At 54.5% G+C, this 22,374-nt stretch overlaps 1 protein-coding gene across 1 annotated transcript in view; it reads right to left on the reverse strand.

Moving 5' to 3' along the window:
• Positions 1-22,374, reverse strand: part of arap2 (ArfGAP with RhoGAP domain, ankyrin repeat and PH domain 2) — a 59,066-nt gene that overhangs the window by 28,567 nt on the left and 8,125 nt on the right. The window contains 6 exon segments of the mRNA XM_057027436.1: positions 1,230-1,412; positions 1,526-1,611; positions 3,962-4,161; positions 8,140-8,246; positions 12,126-12,310; positions 17,463-17,580. Coding sequence (XP_056883416.1) covers positions 1,230-1,412; positions 1,526-1,611; positions 3,962-4,161; positions 8,140-8,246; positions 12,126-12,310; positions 17,463-17,580 — 879 coding nt within the window.

Genomic DNA, 22,374 nt, shown 5'->3' on the forward strand with positions numbered 1-22,374 from the left:
AACACTAAACCCCAAATTTGGAATGATGGCCGCACCAACCTGCTGGAAATCAATAAGACCCGCCCCCAGCGGTTCTCAGTGCCTCGGACAGGCGGGATTCTGGGAAATATTTTTTTAAATTTAATTGTATTTGTTGTATTTAGATAGAAAAAGCTAGTGTTGGCTAGTTTAGCCCCACCGACTGCGCGTTTCGGAAATGGTTCGTAGTGTGTACGTAGCATTCTAGCACTTTACTGCTAACGTGATACGGAACATTTCTACATACTTATGTACTTATGATAGGACGTCGGCAGCTACCTGATAACTGTCCGATGGCGTCATTGCTAGCAAGGAGGGCTGGCTATTTTTGGCGGCCATTTTTTTTTAAAAGTACGTTTCCAAAACAACCTGATTGGACATCACGATGATAAGATCTAACCTTAGTGTGCTGTGTGGGGATTTAGCGTAGGTTAGCCACATGCTAATGTTGCATTATCGAGTTTCATCGCGAGGAGCTTTCACGCTACTAAAGTTAGCTAATGCTATTTAAACAGGCTTCTTCAGGTTTCAGGACTGTAGTTCACTGACGCAAAAAAAAAGTGGCGTTTAGCATTCACGAGCTTTACGCTTGTCAGCATTGCTAGCAACTGTAGCAAAGAAGGAAAATGCAAACACACCAACTAAAGTTTTCAGACAACAGACGAACGCGGGAGACTTCTGAGGTATTCAACACGGGGAAGAAGCACAAAGCAGCGCTCGGCACGCGTCGCCGACATCGTTTAAAGACGCGCACAGCGAAAGGCGTAGCTTTAATGTTGAGGGTAGCCTGACAGGAAGTCGGCGAGCGGATCCGCTGGAACTGAAGCACATCTGCTCTGCTTGTTTGCCGAGGAACGCCGAGAAGATCGCACTCATTAAAATATTCAAATTAAAAAAATAACTTCAGCATATGGCTGGAAAAGTGTTTAACTAGAATCAAAGGGAAGCTAGTCTCAGCTAAACAAGCGGCGCGTGAGAAGCCGGTCGGCCCGCGAAATAATTAATGCAGAGATTAAACCTGAAGGGGGGGAAAAAACGTAGAATTTACTGAATTAAATATTATATAAATTTGAAATCGCTCTGAACTGTAAGCCCTGAGGCGTGTACATTCATTAAAGGAAAGTTTCACCTCACCCTGTTAGCCCGATTCTGGCTGAAACTAGCTTCCGTAAAAATTGCGGTTTTTAAAGTTTTGTTGGGAAAAGTTGCACCTTGTTGAGCTGCTCCGGGTCGGTCAACCCCTCCAGAACCCTCCGGTACTTCCTCTCTCGGTACTTCCTGCGGATGAAGGTGGCGCGCTGTTCCGCCGAGGCCCCGCTGTGGATTTCCTCCTCCAAGGGAAGATTAGCAGCCCAGAAGCTGTTAGCATGCATGTTTCCCACCTCCAGGAAGAGCTGGAACGATGAGGAACAAGAAGAAAATTGAAAAATCGGCTCTTAAGAACAGCAACCGGCTAATCCGGGTTTTAAATTGCTGATACTTTGCAAAACCGCTGCGGCTAACTGACCTCAACTAGCTCGTTGCTCCAGATGCTGCTGTCCAATTTCAAGCTCCGCACTTTAGAGATGCTCGGGCCCAGGGAGCGATGCTGCCCTGGAAAACACCACCGCAGGAACAAAAACGGCTTAAGAACCAGACAAACGGCGGCGTTTAGAGCGCAGGTTGTCGCTAGTCGGTTAGCAGACAAAGAAACGAAACACAACTGGAAGCCGGTTCGCTCGCTCAGGCACATTCGGCCCCGTCAGCCCCCCTCCCTAATTGGAAGTAAAAGCAGCGAACGAGGGTCATTAATCGCTAATGAATCATGAGTAATTCATTCTGTTTGTGGGTCGGCCGGTTTATTCGGCTTCGGGGGTTGATTACGGCCAAAGATTGACTGCAGACGCATAATGCATCTGACAGGAGCGCACGCCGCGTGTGTGGATGGGAATTGCCGTCCTGCGGCGTGGAAAAGAGGATCCGTTTAGCACCGGCGTGATCTCGCTACCTCGGCGGAGGAAAGAGACGGCAAACGAGGGCGTGGGTCCGACAAACGGAGCACAAATGACGTCCGGGATTGAGGTTTTCATCCGGAATGCCCGCTAACAGGGAAGTCCAAGGAGGGAATTCTCGAGTGCCTGACAAAAGTAAAGAGGCAGAGGATTGGACCTTGAGGAACCCCGAGGTGGCGTTTTAGAAGGAACAAACTCGGACGAAGGAAAGTGGGAAAAGTCGGGGAAATACGCTTAAACGACCCAACGACGGTCGCAACACTCCACCCCTGTTGCGACGTGCTAACTTTTGGGACAATGCTGTTGTTAGCATTGGCTCCAGACACCGTGGAAACACCAGAACCTTCCGGATCGGACGTCAGTTCGCTTAATAAACTGGAAAAATGTGAACGTTATCAAAGCGTTGGCACAAAAGAACGATTTCCGCCGCACTCGCCTACAAAGGAGCGTTGGCGTTTCACTCCGGCGGCGCCGCTACACCCGCGCGCCGTTCGCCGAGCCGCTCGGCCACTTTTGCCCGCCTGAAAGTAATGAAGCTGAAAACCCGGCGCGTCCCTCGCCTCGCCGGGTGCTTGGCGAATCCTCGCCGCATAAATAGCCCGTCGTGGACGTCTTCATCTTCCCAAACAGGAAAAAAACCGGCACACAAAAGGGCAGCCCCATTAGAGCGCACGCCGAAAAAATAAAATAAAATTGTCAAACCCCCCCCCAAAAAAGATTTCAGCCCCAATTAAAAACTTTCCCCGCAGCACTTTCTCAGCCTCGCCGTCCTCGCGTGACATTTTCCCTCCGCTCGCCAACGAGTCGGAGGGAAACAAAAGCCCGCCGCTCCGTGTGTTTCCAGGTTGCCGTGGTAACTGTTGCCAGCGGACACGGGTGGCAGAAGTTGCATCCAGCTTTATAGGAGTGCCACGCGAGGACATGGACCTCCTGATCCCACAGTGGGCGGGGCCAAAACAACGGCGGGAGGTTTGCAGCGCTAACGGTGAACGTTAGCTTCCCGCCGGGTCGGGATGAGGACTCGGGTCTGGGTCAACGACACCGTCGGGGCGCTGGGTTCTGCCTCGGGCTCCCATCACGACATAAACAAGTCTGTAATCCCCCTCCGAGCACGGGCACAGATGAGGCCTCGGTAATTAAACGCTGCCTTGCTTCAGGGACGAAGCTAAACGCACTCGCGGGTCTCAGCCGTCGATCCCGTTTCCATGGGCAGAAATCAACGGCGAATAAAGACTCGAGATTTGGGGAACGTTGGTTTCAATAGAAACAACTCGGCGTTCTTTCGGCGTCTGCGAGCGCGGCAAATCCCGCGTTAGCGCCGTTCCGCCTCACAGAGCGCGTTCTCCGGGTAGAGAACGGGATCATCAGCCTTCTCGTTACGCCGCTCCTCTTCCTCCACCACTCGTTGTCCCCGACACCAGCGCCGCTAATTAAAAGTGGGAAACATTGTTGGTATTCAAAGCGGCCCCCGGACCCCCCCGCGAGCGAGGACGCCGCCTACCTCCACTTAGTAAGAGGATGTCGGGTATTACAGGCGCTCCTCATAGGTGAGGCGGTTTCAGGCCTGAGGGGATGGCGAGGGGGGGGGACCAATCAGATACGGCTCCGGATCAGCCGTCTCCCTCTAATCACGTTTAGCGGGTCAAGAAGCAGAATGCGATCTCTCCGAGTTCTCACCCGCGGCTTAATCTTTGTTGTCATTTCATCTGCAGCGTCCAGCGTTGCCAAGTAGATTAGAGAGTCAGGGGCCAGACAACAACCCCCCCCCTAAGTGGCTTATCACCTGGGAACGCACTCGGAAAGAGCCTCCGGGTCACAGCGCTCGCACAAACAAGCTGCCGACCACACAGAACAAAAAAAATCGGATTTCAGCCCCTATCGACTCGTCGGGAAGTTGTGGAAAAGTTGCCCCAACACTTAAAACGGGCCTGAACTCGGAGCGCTGGACTCACCGGCGCACTTCTTGCAGATGACCACGCCCAGGTTGATGGAGGCCCACTCCGGCTGGGGGGCCCGGCAGTCGGCACAGCTCCGGTTGGCCTCGTTGAACCAGATCTTCTCAGCCACTTCGTAGTCGGACAGCGTCTCCGCGATCGATTCCTGAACCGCTTCAATCCACTCCTCCTTCTCCCGCTCTGACTCGGCAGTGAAGCTGAAACAATTGATTAGTTTGGGGGGGGGTTTCCTCAACATACCCCTCACTGTTATGGAATCAACTGGAGAGGGCAATTAAGGGGTGCAGGAGGTGGAGGAGGAGGTACAGGAGGAGGAGGAGGTACAGGAGGTGGAGGAGGAGGAGGAGGTGGAGAAGGAGGTGCAGGAGGTGGAGAAGGAGGAAGTACAGGAGGTGGAGGAGGAGGTACAGGAGGTGGAGGAGGAGGAGGTACAGGAGGTGGAGGAGATACAGGAGGTGGAGGAGGAGGAGTTACAGGAGGTGGAGGAGGAGGAGGTACAGGAGGTGGAGGAGGTACAGGAGGTGGAGGAGATACAGGAGGTGGAGGAGGAGGAGGTACAGGAGGAGGTGCAGGAGGAGGTACAGGAGGTGGAGGAGGAGGAGGTACAGGAGGTGGAGGAGGTACAGGAGGTGGAGGAGATACAGGAGGTGGAGGAGGAGGAGTTACAGGAAGTGGAGGAGGAGGAGGAGGTACAGGAAGTACAGGAGGAGGTCAAGGAGGAGGTGGAGGAGGTGGAGGTACAGGAGGTGGAGGAGGTCGGTTCAAACTTTCCAACCGTTGTGCTGATGTGACGAGAGCAGAAGGGAAGACATGAGACACCAGAGGAGCAGGAGAGGGATCACAGCCGGGATGATTCCATGAGGGGGGGTGGGGGGGGGGTCATTGCAGAGACAATTACCGGAGCCTCAAAGGCTCCAAAACACAGTTAAATCCACAATTTAAGACCATTTTGAATCTCAGGCTGTTAAATTGTGTGAGTGCTCACTTTATTCCAGACAATAACCTTCCCCTCTGCTACATGCTAAACTCATCCAGCGTTCCTAAATCATGGAAGAAACAGCCCGCTCCTTCATTTACGCTCCAGCCTTGAAAGGAACCGTTAACTTTCCTTTAAAATTGGGCCATTTTTCCGCGGCGGGACCGTGGAGGTGGGAAAAAACAGACATTCGGATGCAACCGGAAACTCCCAGAGTTGCTCCGTGTCCAAGTCTCGTCATTCCAGCGGAGAACATTTCGTTGAAAAGGGAAAAAAAAAAGGCACCGGAGCAGCAAATGACACGTCCGGTTGATGAGCATTTCATCAGCCTGTCAGCCCGTCAAAACGGGCGGAAAACCGCCAGCAGGAAACGTGTCGACTGTTTAAACGAAGCGTCTGACTGAAGGATGCGAAGAGTCTCGCTGACGGGACGTCTGGAACGTTGAAATAGATCCGATTCTGACTCCAGATTATTATAGAAACGATCACAGAGGGATCTGACGCCTCGGAACACCTGGAACACCTGCCGACCGGCCCGGGTGGACTCGTGTCGGCCCAGAAGGAGAAACGCTTCCCTTTCTGCACAGTTGGAGATTTTTGTCAAAACTAAACGCTAAAACTGGCACAAGAGTTCGGAAAAGTTGTTTTCCGACGGCTAAATCCTTGAAAAGTTGCCGATTGAAGAAGGAAAGACCAACCTGGGCTGTTTTGTTGTTCGTCAGCGCCGCGCTTAGCGCGACATCAAAGCAACCGGACAAAGATCAAAGCAAACACCGGAGAGCGGCGCGTTCCGACGTTCGCTGGAATCGTTCGTGAAAGCGTGGGCGGCCGCAGCGCCGAACCCTCGCCGCACGGAACCGAAAAGTGGCCTCGAAACTAAACCGCAACTTAATGGAGCTGTGAAAACAGGAATAAAGGAGGAAGCGCAGCCGAGAGGGGGGCAACAACTTCCCCATCGAAAGTTGGGCGACTTTGCTGGCTCGTATCTGCCTGGTCGTGGTTCCGTCTCCTCGTAAAAAACGCGAGCGGGGGGACGGCGTCCTCGACAGGGACGGCGTCCACGGTGGGGACGGCGTCCACGTCCGTCTGTCCACGTCCGTCTAACAGCAGCTAAACAATAGAAAAGCCAGAGCGAGTCTCCACAGCTCAAAGTGATTAGACGAGTTTCTCGCTAATCCCAACCTTCAGCAGGTAGGAAGACGTTCCCAGGGCTACCGATCGATCACACACACACACACACACACACACACACACACACACACACACACAACACCACACGCACGCACACACACACAACAATATCACAATTCAGCCGAACTCGAACTCATTTTAATTCCAGCTCTACTTTTTGTCTCACACAAAATGGCAATTACGCCCGGCGCGCTAACGAAGGCGCCCAACGACGGGACCATTAAGGGAGCCGACGCAAACAGATCGATGGGACACGCGGGAGGCAGGTAGAGGAATCAGGAGGGGGGTAGGTGGGGGGGGGGGTGGGTGGGGGGGGGGGGGGGCAACAAGGGGGGGAGAAGAAGAGTCAAAAGACAAACAAGTGAGCATAAACAAACAAGGCGCGCTCTGCCCGACCAGCTGTGACGGTGTCTCCTAAATGGGCCATTACGGCGCCAAAAAGGAGCCCAGCCATCGATCGCGGGCCCCCGGGAGGGAAGACACCTGAGGTAGGACCACCAGGCAGGAGAGACACACCTGCCCCAGGACACACCAGGCCCCAGACACGTCAGCACAGGACGCACCTGCCCCAGGACACACCTGCACCAGGACACCACCTGCCCTAGGACACGTCAGCACCAGGACACACCTGCCCCAGGACACACCTGCCCCAGGAAACGTCAGCCCCAGGACACACCTGCCCCAGGACACACCTGCCCCAGGACACACAGCACCAGGACACACCTGCCCCAGGACACACCTGCCCCAGGACACACCTGCACCAGGACACGTCAGCACCAGGACACACCTGCCCCAGGACACACCTGCCCCAGGACACACCAGCACCAGGACACACCTGCCCCAGGACACGTCAGCACCAGGACACACCTGCCCCAGGACACGTCCAGCACCAGGACACACCTGCCCCAGGACACACCAGCACCAGGACACACCTGCACCAGGACACACCTGCCCCAGGACACACCTGCCCCAGGCCACACCAGCACCAGGACACACCTGCCCCAGGACACACCTGCCAGGACACACCTGCCCCAGGACACACCAGGAACTCCAACGTAGAACGTTTGTGTCCACTCAGATATTCCCACTAATCTGGAGACGCCTCCACCTCCAACACAGACGAAATATGAACCTTTTTCTCTCACCTCGTTTTTTTTTTTTTTTTGCTTCTGGAAATAATCACTTTAATTACTGCGGATAAACAAATCGACTCCACCGCTAACGAGCGGACGGGAGAATCGCCCGAGTGATCCAGAACCTGCCGAACACGTCGTTGATGCTACGAAACGGACAAGAAACGGGGACCACAGGCGTCCAGACCACAGACGTCCAGCTACAGACGTCCAGACCACAGACATCCAGACCAGACGTCCAGACCACAGACGTCCAGACCACAGACGTCCAGACCAGACGTCCAGACCACAGACGTCCAGACCACAGACGTCCAGACCAGACGTCCAGACCACAGACGTCCAGACCACAGACGTCCAGCCTACAGACGTCCAGACCACAGACGTCCAGACCACAGAGGTTCCCGGGACCTCCCTGGTCCAGTCGGTCCTCTGGTTGGACCCAGTGATTCTGAAAATCCTCAAACGAGATCCAGAGAGCTCGATGGTCGGTGTGTGAAGGACATTTACTGCACCAGCGATGCAGGGAAACTGGCCTGTTACTGGTTACTGGTTACGGTGCCCCCCCCCACCGGTGCCCCGCCCCATCCTGCCTCCCCCACGGTGCCCCGCCCCATCCTGCCCCCCCGCACCCCCCCACCAGTGCCCCGCCCCATCCTGCCCCCACCACCGGTGCCCCGCCCCCACTGGTGCCCCGCCCCATCCTGCCCCCACCACCGGTGCCCCGCCCCCACTGGTGCCCTGCCCCATCCTGCCCCCACCACCGGTGCCCCGCCCCCACTGGTGCCCTGCCCCATCCTGCCCCCCCCCACCGGTGCAGCCGGCCTGTTGAATCGTTTCAGGCGAGACGACAGGAAGTGACCAAATGCAAAACCTACCAGAAGCTTCTGAAGGGCGTGTTGAGGTCAAAGCTGCGGCGGTCCACGTTGGAAATATTGGCGGCCGTCAGCTCCACTTCCGAGATGGCCAGACCTGCTCGGTGATCCTGGGGGGCACAGAAAGGGACACGGATCCACAGATTCAGGAACGCCGAACACGGCGAGAAGAGACGGCGCCCGATACATCAGCCTGCGATGCCAAGATTTGATGCTAATGAGTCCAAACAAATACTGGAAAATTAACCAACACCAGCTTTGTTGATTAGTCACTTTCGGAGGGGGGGGGGCAGTTTACGTATGTCGCACTTCCACGGAACCTTCCGACTTATCTGTCAACGGGCTCGTGAACGCCGCCTGACCCCCCCCCCCCCGTCATTCAGGGCCGGTTTTATCCTCCGAGAGAGAACTCAGATTCAAAGTGGAGTTGCTTTGAAAGTTGCTGATGTCATCACACGATGGCTGGGGGGGGTTGAGGGGGTCATTCTGGGTAAATGACACCCATCAGGACTCGGGGAGCGGGTGTTTCCGCGCCGTAAAACCGCGGTCAATGTTCTTCAATTCAACCGCGGCCGCGGTTTAAATATTGGGAGACGGAAAAAGCTTTTCCAAAAAATGAGTTTCTGCGAAAGGAACCGCGGGGAAAATGTTCTGTTCCTCCATCACAGCCCATCTGAGGGCGCCGAGCCACCTCGTCATCGGCCATCTACGCGCACACGCCCGGGCCCAGACCCCGGAACGCCGAACCACCTCCCGTTGGGATTAGCCTGTTGGGATTAGCCTGCTGTCGCGCGTTTGCTTTGCGCTGAACGGCGTCGACGGGAAGACGGAGGAGCCGCCGCCGCACGCTAGGACGGTCAGGAGACGCAGCAGCAACGGCGGAGGGGAGGGGTCACCTCCCACCCCGGGTGGACGGCAACAACCACGTGGGGGCCGGCGGCGGCATCTCTGTCCAGGCTAATTAGCATAGTTGGTGAACGCGTCGGAATTAGACAAGAGGCAACGTGACCGGCTAACATCGCTATCCGCTGCAGCAAAGTTGCTCAGGCGCCGTAAGACACAAGCTAGCGTGTGAGCTAATGGGTCGCTGCCGGGCTGGGAGTCACCCAGAGCAATCTACGCAGCTACCGCGAGCGCTAACGTTGAGCTACCTATAGATGCGGGACGAATGGAAGGGGGGAGAGGCTGCAGATACCCGCCTGCCTCAGCGTACGTGCACGCTAGCCAGCGCGGAGGGGGCGAAGCAGTCACCTAAACCTAATGACCCTCATCCCTCTCAGGCAGCCAATTAGAGCTCTGGCTGCTAGCGTCCGCCCGGCCCTCTCCACTTGTTACCCAACCAATATGTGCCGTGGTCTCCTGCCCTCGCCAATTAATGCGGCGAGGACGAAGGGGAAGGGAAGGGGGGAGGGAGGGGTGGGATTAGAGGTAAAAATAACTCCACCAATTACCACAGGCAAGGGGCAGGTGGCAATAATGGCATTTATGATGAGAGGCAGAGGCAAACGCTGCTTCCTGCCCCTCCCTCCGCCAGAAGCACAGATACGGGAACACATGAGCACAAACGAGCTGCGGATCAATACCCCCGTCTGTGGGAGACATCCCGGATGAAAGGTCCGATGGGGGGGGGGGGCAATTCCCAGAGCGGCTCACAGCCACCGACAAACTTTAGCGCGGCCTGTTTACTCGAGGATTAGCATCACTTTAGCGCATCGATTTTGGCGCCGCAGCACAGAAGTCTCTGTGAGGCCGGGTCACACCACTTCAGCTCCACCTCCTGGGGCAGAAATATTGCCCCGTGGTTAAACCTTCCCCTGGGAAGCTCCCCAGGTGGCTAATTCCAATACCGACTACCTCCCGACTCTCTGAAGTTCTTCGTGCTTCTATCTGCAAGTCAAATGCGAACTTCCCCCAGGCGAGCTAGTTTTCTTGTTGGCATTAACTCCCCGGGGACGGGTTAGCTAACGAGCCTAAGCTAGCAGCAACAAATGGTAATAACAGCCTCAGACGTCACCTTCAAGGACTTAAAACAAACACTTCAATTGAAATACCATTTTTGCCTCAAATTAAATTGATTTAAAGAGCGAATGACTAATGATTGCAGCGGCGCATTAGCAGCTAAAATGTTGCGAGGTGAACCAAACATAACCGTTAATGAGTAAATATCAGCACGCGTTGAGATGATGCTAATCATTACGAAGAACTCAAACACAGCAGTTGAGAAAAAGCCGAATTAAACCCTCAGCCTTGCTGTTACAGCCCCCCCCCCCCCCCCCCCCAGGTAGCGTTAGCTTTATTAATTAGCGTGAATCAGAGGAAAAGGTTCTGGGTGTGAATTTTGTGTTTTTAATGGCAGCTTCTCACAAGCCAGAACATCCGCCCACCACCCTGGAGCAGAGGAGCCGATCTTCCCATTTTCCCTCCCTCCAAAGGCGATGCGGGCGGTCCAGCTCCTCTAGGGGGAGCCAGAGTTGCTCCGGGGCCAGCGAGCACATAATCCCCCCCAGCGTGCTCTGGATCCACCAAAAGGCCTCATCCCTGCTGGCTGCGGTTGGAAGCCCAACAAAGGGAGACTTCCTGGCTCCATCCTGATGCGGAGGAACAGCGCTTGTTCTACAGAGACCTTTCAGATACCAGATACCCCCCCCCCCACCCACCACCACCACCACCACCCCCTCGTTGGGGGGGGCGAGATGATTTATCCAGTTTGATTTGAGCCAAAACTTTCAGCCGCGGCGTCGATAAAACCGGAGCGGCTCACAAGACGCTCAGGCTGATCCTGAAGAGGCCGCTAACGACACGTGTTCACGCCTCGCCGGCGCCTCTTCGCCGCGGCGTTTAAACGACCTCAGCTCGCTCGCCCGGGCTCACGGCCCGCGAGGAGGGGGGACGATGATGTTTCCAACAGCTCATTCATCACGTCGGATTAAATACCGCACACCAGTGAACTTGAACCCCCCCTCCCCCGCTCCCACCCTCCGTTAACTCCCTCCTTTATCTCAGAAACCGCCAACAATCATCTTTAACGCGACCCCTGCGCCGCCGCGCTCCTCCGGCTTTTGTGTCGCTCCTCCGGCTCCCGGGGATTCAGCCTGGAAGCCGAAATAACACAATTAATTTGTTCCCGGCGTGGTTCTCCGTTCCCCCTCTCGCTTCTCCCGCCGCCTCAGATCAAGGAAGTGGAAATGTGCTGATACCCAAAAGGGAATTTCCAACATCATGTTTGTTCACGCTAATGAAGAAAATAATGAAACGCAAACAGCGAAACTGAAAGAGTGAGCGAGACAAAATGAGAGCCAAGGAGGCGTGGATGTCAGCCGGCTACGACGCACGCTATCACAACACGGACGAGGTGTTGAAGGAATTCATATCAGCGCGTAACGTCTATCTTTAGATTAGCTTGGATAAACAGATTAGCTTGGATAAAGACACACAGATGTGTGTGTGCTTGTGGCTAATCAGATCTGTGCGTCCACGATGCTTCAGCATCTTCGCTCCTCGTATTGACAATAAGCACTTAAGATTGGAAGGAATACAAACAAGCCAATGCTAGCTGCGCTAGCTAACAGCAGCAACAGGGAGGGTTTTTGCCAAAGCCGATCTTTCGGAGGGCGGTTTCAGCCGATCATGTGACCGCGTGTGTCACCGGCGACCGAATGAGGCAGATTCAGACGCTTTGAACCTAAATAACGTGGATTCCTCTCCGCCTGAAATGAAGCTAGCTAGCGCTGCGCTCGCGTCAGAGAGCCGCTTCAGCGCGCGGACCCAAAAGAGCAGCTAGCAGCAACGCCGCGACGTGCAATTTGTGACATCCGTCTGGGGTTTTAAGGTAATTGCCTCCTTCCGTTTGACCAAAGTTGCGCCCAAGTTCTCACAAGCGTGTTAGCTTTTTGCGCTTCACCTTCACCCCCCCCACGCGCTATTCTCTCGCCTTTTCAAACGGGAAGCTGTCATCCTGTGGCGAGGAGGTCCCGGCGGCGGTGAAGTACCTGTTCTGTTTTGCAGAGCCTGACTTTGCTCCCCGCCAGGGACACCAGCACTCTGCCTTTGTAGCCGCGGAGCTCCTACAAGCCCAGCTTGTTTGCAGAGGGGAGGCTGTCGGAGGGCTTCCGGGAGCCGCAGACGGGGGCTTGCGTGGCCGTCTGAAGCGCTTCTACCCACTCCTGCCGCTCCCCTGTGGACACACACGGAGACGGGAAGAGAGGAAAGCAGGTATGTGGTGGGTACGGATCCAAGAGGGGAAGAGAGAATCAAGAGGAGAGAAGGAAGCGGGATGTCACCCCATCGTAGCGTCTTTGATTCCTCCTGTTAATTTATCAGTTAGCCGCCTTCCTGCTAGTAGCTTGGGTTCTCCGAGCTAAAAGAAGAGCTAAAATTCATTTCGCCCCTGAACGAAAGAAGTGAAGAAGAGCAAACGCCTGCGAACAAGTGCAAACTGCAACACTCAAGGACAAAGACAGCTGCTTCTCGCTGCCAGATGTGCAAGTTTCCAGCAAACTGACTAATTATAAAATAGCGAGGGTCTTTTTTTTATAGCGCTACTCAGGAGATGCTAACAGATCCGTGAAGCCACGCGTGTCCCGACCTTCAAACCTCCGCATTTTCCAAGTGTGATGAGCAGCGGCGTATTTTTATACGCACGCGACTTTTTACAAAAAAAAGTTGGCGCTTATTGCAGCTACACAGTTGCTAGCTTATTAATGCGCGTCAACGGCGATAAGACGATACCTCTGAATCCAAACACATCTGAGCTTTTCACACTTTAGTTGGAGACCCTGAGAATTACCCACAATGCACCGCGTCTGTTGTTGTTGCTCCCGAATCCTTCTGATATAAAGCCTGAGTGGAGCTGCTCTTCGTTGACCGGTATCTACATTGCTAATTTAAGCTAATTTCTTCAAATATGTGCTAACTATTACCAACTATTGCGATGTTCCAGGCGGGAATCGCATCCTGGTGGCGTTCCAGAGTGCCCGAGTGCCATCAAAGGCCGTCCGCCCTTGATCGGGATACTGAAATCGCGACTTGTCGAAAATCACCCTGGATTACGATGACTCGACGTCTCAAGTTTGCATTCAAAGGACGCATGTTCAAAAGGCAACTCACGCGTCTCATAGCGCAACTTCTCAAATGCACATAAAAAGGAACATGAAACCGGCGCCGTGAAGCCGGTTCCCCCACCGCCCAAGACATGGAGTTATCAAAGCCGCTGAAGCGGGAACACGAGCTAACAGAGGAGCGTAAACACGCATCACAGGTACGGAGCGGCAGCCGCTATCCAACAGGAGACATGAGAAGAGCAACGAAAAATACGATTAGCGGCTAATACGAAGCGTCACCGGGACAGTTCACAAACTTGAGGGTGGATTCTTTCCAACTCCACGTGGGGGTGATGGGGGTAGTTCTCATGTTTGGTCCAGAAAGGCCACGCTAAGCTAAATCAAGCAGAATTAGCACCTAGCGCTAGCTGGATGACGTGTTGTAGCAGAGCTTTGTCTGCAACCAGACCACATGAAACCTGTCCAACCGTCTTTGTGGTAGAAGACGATGATGTCCTCCCCATCAGGTTCGTCCTCTCGTGCCTCTTTGCATCCTCCTATTTTTAGAAAGCCCCCCCCACCCCGCGGTGGCTCGGGTCACCCTCTGTGCGACGCCTGGCGTCCTCCAGAACGCTCCGTGTACCGTGACAAAGGCAGAAAGACGCTCACAATGACGTGTCAATCACTCCGCGGCCGCCTGACATTGATCGTAATTGACCTCAATTAGCTTCCTGATTGTTAGCCTCCGCGGCACTGCGCCCGCGGGGGCCCCCCCACCGCTGACCTTGCGCCCAGGCGCACTCAAACGAATCTACCTCAGCGGAAAACTTTCACTTGGACTCCCGACTGTATCCACAGCCCGGTCCCAATCCTCGGTCCAGTGTGCCCCCCCCCCCCCCCCCCCCCCCCACCCCCCACCCCCCCAGAGATTGTGAATTTACAAAAAGCTGGTATCAATAATGAAAGGTCTCCTTCATTATTGAGCGCTCTTTACATCGCCGGGCCCAACGCTTCCGTCCCCAGGTCCATTACCTGTCCCGCACTCACTTATTTGCCTGTTCATTTATTCAGGATCTTCCTCGTGCCCGTTTCCACTCTCTTATTCAACCGAGCTGTCAATCGGAGCGCCGACGGGAGGAGGGAGGGTTGAGAGAAACTTCTGAGCCAACACGCCGCCGCCGCGTTAGCATACGCGGCCGACTCTTATGCCGGAATGTTTCCCCTCGCAGATGAAGTGTCGGCAGTCTTGCCAATGTAATATTCACACGGATTCACCTCTGCAGGATCGTGCGAAGGGGGGAAAAAAAAGGAAAACCGGCAGCGATATTCCTCTCTGCTGAAAAAAAGAGCCCCCGACGGGATGAGCCAGCCTCGCCACTTTGAGGGGTATGGAGCTCGTAGAGCCACGCTAATGCGCGCTGAAAGAGGAAGAGATGAGAGGCAGGTCCACTCAGAGCTCCACGGGGATCCGAACAGACGCCCACGCGGCTCCTTTAGCGGAACGGGGAAAAAAAAACCAGGCTGATCAGAGGGTTCGTGGTCATGTGTGTAGCTCTCGCTCGCCGCTTTAAATCCCTTAAACTAACTGTCAGATATTTTGGTGCTCATAGGAACAAAGACAGTATGTTAGCTTAGTCAGTAGAGGAGGCGCCCCCTAGTGGCAGCACGCAGCATATCCATGAGCTATCCACTAGCTAGGTCGTGTTGCTTGTCTTGTCAAACGATAAACGATACATTTATAGATGTAGCGACGGATGCTAGCAGGGATGAAACACGCTGCAACTGAAAACAACCTATTGTGATTGCAACAGCAGCCCATTTTCTCCTTCTGTTCCTGCTCCCCCCCCCCCCCCCCCCCCATCCCCTTGACCGTCTTTCCTGTCATCCTGAAGGGAACCACGCAGCGTTCCGGGACGAAACTTGTGGAAAGGCAATTGCCGACGCATCAGAACACGAATCGTCAGCGCTTCTCTACGCCGTCAGTCCCATCTCCTCTCTCGTACCACGTTTGTCTGCACCCCCCCCCCCAACCTTGTTGTCCTGAACATTTCCCATCACCCTCTACCCCCCCACAGCTCCCCCTCTTCCTCCCTCGTTCCATCTCCTCCTGCTGAGGCTGACAGTACCTGAGGGGAGAGGCCACCTGCGGACCAAGTGGAGAATCAGCTGACAGCTGTGTGCACACACTCTCCGGTGGCCCTCAATTATTCACTCACCCCCCCCTTCCCACCCCCATCACCACCTTCTCCATCTCCACTCCGGCCTCTTCATCCGTCCCCGCTGTCGCCAGCGTTCCCTCCCTGTTGCAGCGTGTCAGGTTCACTCCATCCTCCCCTCGTTCTAACGCACCCCTCATCCCCTCACCACCCCTCGACCTGATTTATATCAGCGAAAGGAATCAGACTCCTCCCACTTTCCTTGCTAACCCGACGATGACTAGCTAATTGGCGACGTAGGCAACATAAGGAATCTGGCCAGAGTTCCTCTCACAACCATAAATTTCTTTATTGGACAGACACGATAGTTAAAATTTGTGAACGACGCGTCAGGATACGGTTTATACGACCTACGGCTGTGTTGGACTAGAAGCTAACTGTCGCCAGCAAAGACGACTTCCTTCCATCTTCAGCGGAGGAGACATCAAACAAAGATGGACGACATCGTTTTCTCCAGAACATGGAGACCTTGCGTCCGCCGCCGCTGGATTCCCGCGACACAGAAGCTAGCATGAGCGCAAGAACCACCAGCAGAGATGTGATCGGAGCCCCGACCACTGCACAGCAGGTCATCAATGGGGAGGGATCGATATCGCCCAGCGGAGCCTCACTGTCCCTCTCTGACTGATCTCACATCTCCATCTTTCTCCTGTGGTTCCCCCAAGATTGATGACTCCTCACCACCAGCCGCATGGGCCTGTTTAAAGATGCATGAGGTGATGAGGGCCAACTTTTCCGCTCCTCCTCCTCCTCCTCCTCTCAATCTCCCCCCTCCGAACCATTTTCTCCACCGGTGGCAGGAGCCGCCTGCGCTCGGAGGCGTCCGCCACCTCCAAGTCCCCCAGGTTGTGTCAGGACGGCTGAGCGTGATGTATGAAGATCGGCGAGAGGACAGCATGATGAATGACGCCGGCGAGGAGCCGCGACTCCAACGCGCGAAAAACAGAGTTAGTCATCGATATCGTGATGCGCGGGATCGACGGCGCGGCAAACATGGAGGATTTTTATCAACCAGAAGTCAAAACAAAGTCTGACGGCTAATGCAAATGCTGAAAATGAGCGGGAAGGAGTCGCTGTTCTACCCCTAAAATGGACACCCGCTTCTATTTCTGCCTTTCTCCCAAATGACTGTGATCATTGTTCAAATCCCGGCTAATGCCGACGTCTGCTAATGCTAATGCCTCCGTCTGAGGCTAAAACTGAGGCGACACTCATCAAAATGAACCCCAAGAATCGACCCTCCGTCGGTAGACGAGCGGTTTGACCCGAGCTGCCTCGCAGGCTGCCATCCGGCAGGCGGGAGGCGAGGAGCAGAAGCCGTCCCCTTCCCCTCTCATTAACGCCGGCACAGACGGAGCCTGCAGCCGAAAGACCATAATAGAAGAGCCTCCTTTCGCCTGGTCTGACAGGGCGATGAGAGAAGTGAGGAATACCACCATTAAGGAGTGATTCAGAGGAAACTTGAGAAATTGTTCCTCTTTTTTCCCAGTTTCTGAACCTTTAAATGTGCTTTGTAGCAAACGTTAGCATCCTGACATCGACTCTTTACCAAGGCTACGAGCAGCCTAAACAACAGTGCGAAGATCCATGTGCCAACTAGCCTGACAAATTCTTTCGGCTCTTCATATCTGCACGAGGCTAATGCTAAGGGACGGAATATGGCAGCTAACTTGAAAACACTGAGCAGCTTTTCGATCAAAAATTCGTATACTTCATCTCCTTGTTGGAAAACAGGCTAAATGATGCACAATGCTAATCGTTAGAGATTTGCTGATATGAACTGTGAGCAAGAAAGACAGAAAAAAAATAGTTTTACCAGTTGTTCAACGCAAATTTAGAGCCAAGATTTACTGAAGAGCTCAGCGTTTAAAAGGAATTGAGTCAAAACAAACACCAGAGACGAGACAAATGATCACCGCGGCGCTAGCGAGGTAAGAATGGAAGAGGTAGAGACAAACACCAAGGACAGGGGGGGATCGCCGGAGATCAAACGATTAAATACAAGGCCAGGATTCAGAAGATCAGAGGGACGGGAGAAAAACACTGACTGATGATGGCGGAATTCACTTACCTTCTCTTTCTGCCCGGAAAATAAAAGTCCGGAGAGTGGTGGCGACCTCAAACTTGTCCCCGTGTCCTCGCACATGCCTGATCGCGCTGGCGAGGATCATACCTTTGGAGTACATCTCCTAAACGAGAGAAGCACCAACAATGCTCTGAAATAGCTTCAACACGCAGCGCTAGCATGCTAATAACACCGCCGTACACCATTAGCTTCGCTTCATTATCTTTAAGACTTTATTGCACCAATAATCTTGCGAGTTAGCCTGGATTAGCATCCCGTTTAGTCCCACACAACCCCGTCAGACAGTCCCGCATCTCTCCGAAGAGTTCTCACTTTTATTTGTAGAATTAGCTTCTTCGTTCCGAAAAAGCATTTCAGTGACAAATTGAACCGAACATTCGTTTAAAAGTTTGCATTAGGATGAATGAATGGAAATAACCCAAATTAGACCCAAATGTGGGCTCATGTTTCTCTTTTCATTGCTTTTTAAATTGAAATGTCAAATTGCCTCTGAAATGGGCAATTGCGTCCATTTTAATAAAGTTTGGAGTTAGAAATCCAGGAAATTGGTGCACTGAATGAACCACCTGTGTCTAGGGTACACGGGGGAGGGGGGGTCCAGTAACTGGTCGATCAATATCATTGACACCATGAAGGAGACTAGACGGACCCTAGAAGGTTCCTGGAGACCACGGTGACTACCCAGGAGTCAGAAGTGAAGCTCAGCTGGACTTTGAGGACAACAGCTGTTGCCCAGGTTCCTAAAGGGTGAAAGTAATTGTCCACTAAAGCTCCTGGGGAGGGGGGGCAACTGGAAGAGAGTGGACACCAAGCTTCACCTCTGTCCTGGATCATGGCGGGACCGTCGTGCTACCGTTGTGCAACACCATGGAAATAAAGAGGGGCCAGGTTTAACAGCCGCCACACAACTACAGAAGAAAAGAACCTCTGTGGGCCAGGAAGAAAGTGCCGGTTGGGGACACGCGGGTGCCGATTCATTACTCCCCTCGGCAGACACGGGAGGAGAGAGGAACGCTGCACTGGAAGCAATTAAAGCTCCGGGGCCGCTGTGGGTTTGAAAGAAGACACGGGCGGTGGAAAAAGAAGGAGAAGAAATCTGATATCAATATTATCACTTCTGAGGGAGCAAGGACAGGCTGACACCGGCGCCGGATCAGTATTCGAGCTGTGATCCGACGAGCCGAGCGAAGAAATGCCCTCGACATCGTCGGTGGAAGCCGACGGCAGCTCGGTTTTTAATGGTCGGGCAACGAGGGGGAGCGAGAGGAGAGGACGGTGCCGTTCTCTGGTGGCCGCCGCCGGAATCATTGGGAGTGAAACAAAAGGGTCGGCGGTGGGGAGGGGGGGGGGGCAGACCTGCATTATTCATCTCGATAATGTCATTATCATTGCAAAGTACGGTGAGGAAAAAAGCCGACATCTCCTCTGTTCCTCCTCCTGCCGCACATCCGAAGGCTTAACCTGAATTTTCTTTCTTGGCAGCAGATGAGGAAGAACTGCTGCCCAAACGGCTACTGGACCGGCTCTACTGGACCAGCTCTACTGGACCGGCTCTACTGAACCAGCTCTACTGGACCGGCTCTACTGGACCGGCTCTACTGGACCGCTCTACTGTACCCACTCTACTGTACCGACCCTCTACTGTACCGACCCTCTACTGGACCGGCTCTCTACTGGACTGGCTCTACTGTACCGGCCCTCTACTGTACCACCGCTGTACTGTACCAGCTCTACTGTATCAGCGCTCTATTGGACCGACTCTACTGGACCGGCCCTCTACTGTGCCGGCTCTACTGTACCGGCGCTGTACTGGACCGACTCCACTGGACCAGCACTACTGTACAGGCGCTCTACTGGACGGGCTCTACTGGACCAGCGCTCTATTGGACCGACTCTACTGGACCGGCCCTCTACTGTACCGACCCTCTACTGTGCCAGCTCTACTGTACCGGCGCTGTACTGGACCGACTCCACTGGACCAGCACTACTGTACAGGCGCTCTACTGGACGGGCTCTACTGGACCACTCTACTGGACCAGCTCTACTGTACCACCACTCTACTGTACCGGCCCTCTACTGTGCCGCTCTACTGTACCGGCGCTCTACTGGACCGACTCCACTGGACCAGCACTACTGTACAGGCGCTCTACTGGACCGACTCCACTGGACCAGCACTACTGGACCAGCTCTACTGTACCGGCTCTACTGTACCACCGCTCTACTGTACCACCGCTCTACTGTACCGGCCCTCTACTGTACCACCACTCTACTGTACAGGTCCTCTACTGTACCACCGCTCTACTGTACCGGCCCTCTACTATACCGGCCCTCTACTGTACCACCGCTCTACTGTACCACCGCTCTACTGTACCGCCCTCTACTGTACCACCACCGCTCTACTGTACCGGTCCTCTACTGTACCACCGCTCTACTGTACCGGCTCTACTGTACCGGCCCTCTACTGTACCACCGCTCTACTGTACCACCACTCTACTGTACCACTGCTCTACTGTACCACCGCTCTACTGTACCACCGCTCTACTGTACCGGCCCTCTACTGTACCACCGCTCTACTGTACACCACTCTACTGTACCGGCCCTCTACTGTACCAGCTCTACTGTACCGGCCCTCTACTGTACCACTGCTCTACTGTACCACCACCGCTCTACTGTACCGGCCCTCTACTGTACCACCGCTCTACTGTACCGGCCCTCTACTGTACCACCACTCTACTGTACCGGCCCTCTACTGTACCACTGCTCTACTGTACAGGTCCTCTACTGTACCACTGCTCTACTGTACCGGCCCTCTACTGTACCGGCCCTCTACCTTACCACCGCTCTACTGTACCGGCTCTACTGTACCGGCCCTCTACTGTACCGGCTCTACTCTACCGGCCCTCTACTGTACCAGCCCTCTACTGTACCAGCTCTACTGTATGAAGGGAGGCATAAAAGAATGAACTCCTGACTCACTCTTGCAAGGCTTAATTAAGCCGAGTGACCTCGCCATCCACGGGAAAAGAAAGTCTATTTCCAGAGACCAGCAGGGCCAAAAATATCCCGGCCGGCACAGTCAGTCAGCCGGGGAGAGCGGGGGCAGTGGAAGGGATGAACGGCGAGAGGACGGGAAAAAGACAGAGGGAGAAATTAGGGGTGCGAAAGGTCAAGGACTGGGAAAGGAGAGCGAACGGTCCCTTCAGGATACCCGCGACGCGGTCGGGTTCGCTACAAAGAGGCAGAGCGCGGCCGAGCTCCCGACGAGAGCGGAGGGACACGAGGGAATGCTGGGAGGGAAAAATCCTGGCCAAGCGAAGCCACCTAAGAGGGTCAGGGAGGCATCCCATCTGATATTAAAGAACAGTGTTAACAGGGCCAAAGAGTGGCTCAGCCTAATTACCGAGCGAGCAGCCTCGTGTATTCTCACCCCAGCAGTTTCACACCGCTGAGCCCCCCCAAAAAGAATTCAGACAAGTTTACAGGAAGTTGGGCAGAGGAGCTCGCTGGCCTCCAGGCGGCAAGACGGGGCTTTAATTGTAACTCACTGGGGGGAGGGGCGGAGGTCGGAGCGTCTGCAGGTGCGAGGATGGCAAAGTCAAACGGAGGAGGAGGAGGAGGAGGAGGAGGAGGAGGAGGAGGAAGAGGAAGAGGAGAAAGAGGAGGAGAAGAGGAGGAAGAGGAGGAGGAGGAGGAAGAGGAGAGGAAGAGGAGGAGGAAGAGGAGGAGGAGGAGGAAGAGGAAGAGGAGGAGGAGAGGAGGAGGAAGAGGAGGAGGAAGAGAAAGAGGAGGAGGAGGAGAAGAGGAGGAGGAGGAAGAGGAGAAAGAGGAAGATAAGGAAGAGGAGGAGGAAGAGGGGGAGAGGAGGAGGAGGAGGAAGAGGAGGAAGAGGAGGAAGAGGAGGAGGAGAGGAGGAGGAAGAGGAGGAGGAGGAGGAGGAGTAGGAGGAGGTCTGGGTGGAGGTCAGCCCACACAAACATTGAATCTTTATGATCTCAGGAGGACGGGCTGCCAAGGATGCAATGAGGCCGAACCGTCTCTCACACACCAGCCTCTGTCCTCCAAACCTGCCCCCCCACCACCACCACCCCCCCCTCATTTCTGCCCCCCCCCTATCAACCTGCGCTCTTTATTCCTTTATCCATCCATCTCGTCCACACTGAGCCGCCTCTCTTCACACACACAAACCCAAAAACAAGCTGGTAAACTTCACTAAACAATTAAGGAGCTAAAGCGGCAGTGATGGAGGCCCCATGTGGAGCAGGAAGAGCGCGAGGTGGAGAGGGCGGGAAGAGCGCGAGGTGGAGAGGGCGGGAAGAGCGCCGCCGTCCACGCCGACTCCTGAATGCTGCAGCGTCTCCGTAGCGACGGGGGATGAGTGGAGGGACGAGGACACCAGCTGGCTGCAGCGGACAACTGCACCTGCGGAGGTTGTTTCTCAAATATCCCTCAAACGTTGCAGCTGAAATTAACGTCCCATTTTCTCCATTGATCTTTCAAAGGAAGCAAACAAGTTTTTCAGAATAATGATCCTCCCCCCCGGAACGCTCCAACACGCCACATCAGAGCAGCCGCCCACTCGGGCTAGCTTAGGTGTCTGCAGGCTCCGCGTCCAAAATTCACCCACTCCTGAACGGCGTTCAGCGCTGGTTCACACTCTCTTTGGTGCTTTTGGCTAACGGCTACCTGTGAGGGTGTCAGTGGGAAGCTAGCGCAAGTGTGACGACCAGAATCTGTCAGAAATGTCTGAACTACCGAAGCGCTGCGCTAACGATCAGGCCTGGGAAACTCAGAAGGGAGTGAGTACAGCTTCCCTCTGCTCCCTGATTCAGCCTTGCCCCTCTTCCAACTCTTCTGAACCCTTTATCTCTCCCAGCCCCCCCCCCCCCCCACCGGTGCC

The sequence above is a fragment of the Takifugu flavidus genome, chromosome 3, assembly GCF_003711565.1.
Source record: "Takifugu flavidus isolate HTHZ2018 chromosome 3, ASM371156v2, whole genome shotgun sequence".
Taxonomy (NCBI): Eukaryota; Metazoa; Chordata; class Actinopteri; order Tetraodontiformes; family Tetraodontidae; genus Takifugu; species Takifugu flavidus.